Here is a 6,712-nt window from a genome sequence, read left to right as displayed (position 1 = left end):
GAGACATCTCCTTGGGCTGTGGGACCTCATGTGATGAGTTTTCATTATCTTCTGTTATTTTAAAGGCCAAACAATTAATTGAAAAAATAATCATCACCTACATCAAAGATGAAAATAGTGGTTAATTGCATCCCTAAATGGTAACATTTATGTTTAACTGCAAAGCCAGATGGCAAATTAATAAATGAAAGACACGCAGAGTACATCAAAACAGTGGTTTATTAGTAACAATTGATCATCAAAAACAATAGTTATCAAATAACATAAATATAGACGAGTAAGTGATGTCACAGTATACAGGCTTATCAGTAAACTTCATTCATGGTTGTACATTAATCATCAAAATGAATGCCAAATGAGGGCACAAGTGGTTGTTTTCCTGTCAGGGTCAGCTAAGGCTTTGTTACGTTAACTTGGCACAGTTCCACGTATTACATCAGCACCTCATCCATTACTATGTCCCATTTAATAAAGTAGTGAAACATTAAATCTGCCAGACAATATCAATTCATTGTGCTTGGTTTTTGGAAACCTCCCAAAAGTACAAAAAAATACAAAAACCACCAGTGCAAACATCATCACGTCATTGGTAAACAATAATGTTTTCCTCTCTCCGTTTTGCTCACACATTCTGTGTCCAGACTCTATTTAACAAACACCATATGTTGATCCCCGTAGTGTTTTTCACAGGGTTTCTGTCTACACATGTAAGGCTGCAGGCTGTAGCACCAGTATTAGCTAAAATCACAGCTTCATACAGCGAGGCTCACAGGATGCTGCATCTAGTAGGATGAAAACATCATAAAAAGTTGCATTGATACACTAATGATTAGAGCCCGACTGAGACACTGGCAGGATGATGTTAGCTTATTGCGAGGTATATTGGTATTTTGACATGTATGATACATTTGCTGTAGTTTAGAAACAATGTTGCTATCACACAGGTTTACTTTTCCACTGTAAAAATGTCTTGTTCAGTACATACGTTGGTCACAGTTCCTCACAAAACTACTTAAAGGGATTCTCATGAAAAATGTTTATGCATTCATGTAAGAAAAAGGAAAATATCAGCAAAGTACTGCGATCTGATTTTTAAACTGTCTACATTGGTAATATCTTTGGATTTTGGACTGTTGGTCAGACAAAAAATACAATTCAGGAAATTGTTAATGGTTTCATTTTTCACCATTTTTGACATTTTATAAACCGTAAGATTAATCTATTAGTTCAAAGAAATTTTTGCATTAATCAATCATGGAAATAATCGTTAGTTGCTGCCCTAGTTATGATTGTGAGGAATTTAACCCTATAAAAATGGTATAGCGTCATATAAAGAGGCATGTTAATCAAGGCTATAAAGTTCAACTGTGCATTGCGTTGCATTTCTGGAATGATTGTCCAGCTGCCGTGACTTGCATAAAATCATCTGGGGCTGAGGTTGTATACATTCTTGGCTTAAAAATGAAATATAACATTTAATTATTCACTATTGACTATAATATATGTATGCAACAAACAAAAAAACAAACATTTGATCATCTAAATGGTAGGCTACACATGCAAAACCAAACGTCTTTTGGTTCGTTAAAAAAAAAAAAAATTAAGACCCAAATCACTGAAACGGTCTTGACAAGCCAAGTAATTTGTGTTACAACACGTTCCCGTGAAGAACTGCCCTGCAGGTGCACAAACTGCACTAAGAAGAGCAGAGCCTCAGAGTTCACCCAACAGACCCACAAAGTCTGCTGCTCAGTCTGTGTCTGATAGATTTAAGACAGAAAACAGATGGGGGGAGGGGGCTCTCTCTCGCCAGCCAGGAGGGAAACTAGTGCTTTGAAGTGGATTGCAATCATTACTTCCCTCCATGTCTCCGGCACACAGGGTATGACAAAGCTGTGCTGACGGCCGCAGCTGCAGAGTGTGCTGCTTGTTTTGCTCCCTTTCTGTTTTTAAATTAGTAGTGTTTGGCGAGCCGGTATTAGTGAGGATTTGAGTGTGCAAAACGTTTAAGGAAAGGGTCAAATTTTTTCAAGTCAATCTTAATACAACAATACAATAGTCACATGCCCATATTGTACATTTGTATTAAAGACTGAACCTTTGGAAGATTCTCGATTTATTTGTCAAACTCAGACTGCCACAGTCTCATTTTAGCTTCAACTGAATTTTAAAATGCCTTGTTTTCAACTATATGAGGATTGTGGATTTAGTCCGCCAACACACTTATATTATACATTAGGTGTATTCTGGCTAGTGCCAGGAGCAGACCAGTGTGAGGCCACTATTAGGATCAGTTTATGCTCAAACACAACTATTGCATACAATGTGCTGTTTGACCATAAATGTCGGGAAAATAGGATTTCAAGTGTTTGTAAATGTTCCGACTGGACACACTAGAAGGTGGATTGAAAAGTCAGCCGACACAGAGAAGGGGGAGACGTGATTAAATACGGGGATAACGCTGCATATTTTCAGTGTGGAAGACGTTCATTGTGTCGTCATTTAGTCATTTGAATGACAGAAATAGTTGTGTGAGGAATGAAAAGAGAGCTAGAGAGAAGTTCATACCGTGGCTCCTTTCTCACCTCCGCACAGCTGGCCAATCACTGAGTGAAGTGGGTGTGAATGTCAGATTGTCGGTTTCTGAATTTCAATGGCCCCAAAATAACTCTTTAAATGTACATATGGGCATGTAAGTGTTGAATTAAGATAAAAAAAACTGAGCTTGTAAGCGTCAGTTCATCCAAATTATATATAAAAATACATATATTTCTTACTAAACTTTAGTGGTATATAGCCATGCAGATAGTTTTAGTTTTATTTGCCCAAGTTTTTGAGATGTCTGCTGTCCCCGATACTAGTGAGGTGAATGGAATTTCATTTGTGGTGCTCACACTAAAAGACTACATCTAAAAAAAAAAAAAAAAATCAGCAGCTTCTCTCTCATCAGAAACAGCCTTGCTGTCAACAGTTCAGTCTACTGAAGAAACAAGTGTGTTTTGTGGGTTATTCAGTGGTTCCCGAACTTTTTGTTTTATATCCTCTAATGTGAAGTAATTTCCACTTGTGAATCATTCCATGCACTTACATTTTATTAGTGTGGTGGTGGAAAACTCAGATTGGGCATCTCAAATCTTGGCCAAATTATATCAAAACTATCTGCGTGGCTGGTGAAGTGAAAATGTTTTTTTTTTTAGGTGGTAATGTGGGTTAACTGACCTTTAACCTTCTCAAATCCTCAAATCTGTGTGTAACTTGTAGTCAACAAAGATTCATATTTTTCCACCTGTGTTCATGTAATTAATATTTCATGGAAATAGTATCTCCTCACCTCTGCTACCTTCTATCTTCCACTGGACTTCTGTGATTCATGTAAAGCCACAGAAGGCCGTCTCGACTATCTCAATGTGAGAAATAATTCGATGTGCAGCTGCTCTTGTATAGATTAGGAATGCATAGCTCTTGTGGCCGAGTAAATGTGATACTGGCTGTCTGTATTCATTTTTGGGTTTTTTTTTTTTTTTTCTAAAGGGACCATCCATTTGTTATGTCAGCCACACAGCTAACAAGGCCAGGTTACAGAGGGCAAAATGGTAATCACTGTCACTGACAGTCTCATGGGCGGAATGAGAGAGCAGGTAGAGTCGTGTGGGACAGACCGGAAGGTGAAATGAGGCAAAGACAGGCAGGTTAAACTGTGATGACCTGTTCGAGTAGAGTTCATGAAACTGGTCTTCACTTAATGGAATGTTTGGAAAGGACTTCATGGTTTGACAGGTCGTCCTGTGGACGCTCAAGGACGGCGGGGGACTGAGGGTGGCTGCTGCTGGTGAGTGTGGGAATGCGGTGCGCACGTCTCCCTTCCAGCTCTTCATCCTGAGGATCAGAAGCAAGGTTATCTATCAGAGAAGTGTCAGTACAGGAGACTGAATGTGTCACTATAAATTGACGCAGTTTCTGTTGATGCATCGTCCTGCCTATTGGGAATTTTGTTTCCTTTCTGTTATTTATAAAGCATCATCGACCTGTCTGCTGGATATTCTTAATTCAAGGGTTTAATTACCTGAATTTCTCCATCTGTTCAAAATTAAACTGATTGAAAAGTTCTGCTATTCACCAACAATAAATGTTAAAACCTTCACATGCTCCCCTTTAGGAGGCAAAGCTCATGCTTGAAGGCCCACCCCGTAAGCTCAGATGTAAGATGAGCTCAGAGAAACTTTCCTCCTTTGGCAAATTAATTTGAAAACTGCCTTTTAGTGTCAAACTCTGCAAAGTGAAGCTCAAACATCGAAGTCAGGAGACAATCAGAAAAACACATTTTTGAGCAGAGGGGGACTTTCAATACTACATGGCTTAAAACTACTATTTTTTGTGAAGCAAATCTAAACAGATGCTCAGTCTTCTTCCCATCAGCTATGAAACAAACAGAGCTGAGCATATGCGATCATTTATTTTTTTTAAATCTGATTTTCAACAGTTTTCAAGCCTTTATTGAGTCTTGGCTTTACTACAGAAAATTCCTTTATTTTCGACTCAAAGTCATAGCCCTACAGCTTCCTCCGGCCCTGGCTCTTAACTAGAGAGAAAATATCATTTTAGTTGAATTAGGTGGCCTTGCAGTGCCTTCCAATTATTTTCTGAAATAGATTTCATGGTATTATTGATTACTCTTTAAAGCATGAATTGGCCTGGCTCCAGAATGAACTTTCATTTCTTTTTGTACAATGGCCAGCGAGAAACTCTTGACGTTCCCAAAGTCTAGATATAAGAAAAAGTGATTGTGCACAATAATAATGAAAATGTGTAGACGTTTATATTTTACCCAGAGACGCTCGTTTTAGACTGAAATGTAATGACTAAAGTGCTGTACTTAGCAGAAGAAATCTCATATTGTCCACCCAAATGACCAGAGGTTCGCACCGTGTCAGCAGTCTCCTCCCCTTCAGTGTGCTCTCCATAGCGACCGTACAGCTCCATGTCAGACAGAGCGCTCTCCACTGCCTCCTCCTCATAGTCAGTGTGGTATTCTGACTCGTCTGATGAAGGGAAGGAGTGGAGGACGGGAAACAAAGAAGCACAGTGTGGGTGAATAAGTGGAAAAGGTGGGGTGTGGAAGAGGTGACAAATGAAAGTGGGTGTGCAGGTGAATGAGTCAGAAAAAGCAAAGAATGTGTGAAGTCAAGCAGGGCAGATTGATGAGTGATGGATGGAAAATAGTTTAGAAAAGAGAGGGGGAAAAAAGGAGGAGGATGGAGAGGCAACATCTTCAAACATCACAATCATCGGTTGCTGTTAAACATGGTTTCTAAATGTAATTTGAACATGTAATTTTTTTTGCAAATGCTTAATTTGTGATACTGAATTTGCCTATGCATGTTCACTTTTCCATTAGCATCTTACAGCTACCAGCCTGTGTACACACATAATTTATTCAACACTGGGGATTCAGCTATCCATTTCCTCCTCTATGTGAAACAGATTCATCTGCTAATAGAGTATGACAGGAAAAGGAAAACCAATCCAAAAACAAATAAGCGCAACCACAGGAAAGACAAACATGGAGGAGAAAGAGTAATAGCATGCCTCTTACTCGACACTGTGCGTAAACCGTCTGTGTTTAAAAAAAAAAAAAAAAAAAAAAAAAGTATGATTGCAGGTGTGGCTAAAAGTGTGTGTTGGGAGTTTTACCGTCCACCAGAGCAGGTTTGACAGGCTCGATGCGGGACACGATTTCTGCCAGGTCAGTGAAGGAAGCATTGGGACATGCCACCACCTGAAAGAAATACACACACATTAAAAACGGACAAACCCTAACCCTAACCCTAAGCCAACCAATAATGGGAAAGATATTGATGTGATGTTTTTGACCACTTGGAGGCAGCGGCAACAAGTTGTGAACACAACACAGACATTTAACCTTTTAAGCTGATATTTTGAACATGTAAAACAAATAGTTGCTTATTTACACATCCAGCAGTTACGGAGCAACATTCTTTCATTTGGAGTCATGTTTCTGTCCGATATTCATTCTCTCTCTCTACCAACTCCCTGAGGGAAATATCTGGCTCTTAAGCTGCTAAATGCTCCACTATGTCCACCAGCTAATCGCCGACTGTGTTTGTGTGTTTGAGCAGGTAGCGTACGGTCAGTTTATAGAGCTTTTTCTCTGAAAACAGCTGCCTGCTGTGGCTGAAAACAATGAGCTGAAAATCTGTATAAAGCTCCATAAAAGCCGAGGGGAGCTGCGGAGCTGTGTGTGTATATATTCACTCTGTACATTCATCAGTATGAGCGACGCCTCTCACAATACACACTGTCATTTTATACATTGTTATAATAAAAAATGCTGATTATAGCCACTTTAACCAACTGTGCTCTAACTACACCAGCTGCCAGGTGTCAGCACCTCGTCCGTTAGAACACTACAGTATAATATATTCCTCCATACGTACACTGATGCAAACATAAATAGCAGCCAGCAATTTCATTGAGGAGAAGCTTTCTCTGTCTCTATTTACTGTAATCCACAGTGTGCACATGTACCACACATTTAAACTGATGTATTGTGAAAACATTTTTCCCCACTGGTCCACTTGAAATAAAAATAACCTTTTCCCATAATTTGGGTGATTTATTCATTGTATGTGTGATACATACAACAGCGAAGTTCCCTTTAAATTTGGTTGTTTTCCTTTAGTTATTAATATGT

General features: G+C 39.1%; 1 protein-coding gene across 3 annotated transcripts in view; it reads right to left on the bottom strand.

The window, feature by feature from the left end:
* Positions 1 to 201: 201 nt before the first annotated feature.
* The window catches only part of pnpla7a (patatin-like phospholipase domain containing 7a), a 31,772-nt gene continuing 25,261 nt past the window's right edge, over positions 202 to 6,712 (bottom strand). For 2 of the 3 annotated variants that reach the window (XM_067575362.1, XM_067575363.1), the window contains exons 34-36: positions 5,692 to 5,776; positions 4,924 to 5,039; positions 202 to 3,876 (exon numbers count right to left, since the gene is read on the bottom strand). In XM_067575362.1, coding sequence (XP_067431463.1) covers positions 3,736 to 3,876; positions 4,924 to 5,039; positions 5,692 to 5,776 — 342 coding nt within the window. In that variant the 3' untranslated portion in view covers positions 202 to 3,735. The remainder of the gene's footprint in view (positions 3,877 to 4,923; positions 5,040 to 5,691; positions 5,777 to 6,712) is intronic. The other variant, XM_067575364.1, reaches the window with a different exon arrangement.

The sequence above is a fragment of the Thunnus thynnus genome, chromosome 19 (assembly GCF_963924715.1).
Source record: "Thunnus thynnus chromosome 19, fThuThy2.1, whole genome shotgun sequence".
Classification (NCBI taxonomy): Eukaryota; Metazoa; Chordata; class Actinopteri; order Scombriformes; family Scombridae; genus Thunnus; species Thunnus thynnus.
The sequence above is the reverse complement of the archived record's forward strand: the minus strand, read 5'-3'. Positions and strand labels throughout refer to the sequence as shown.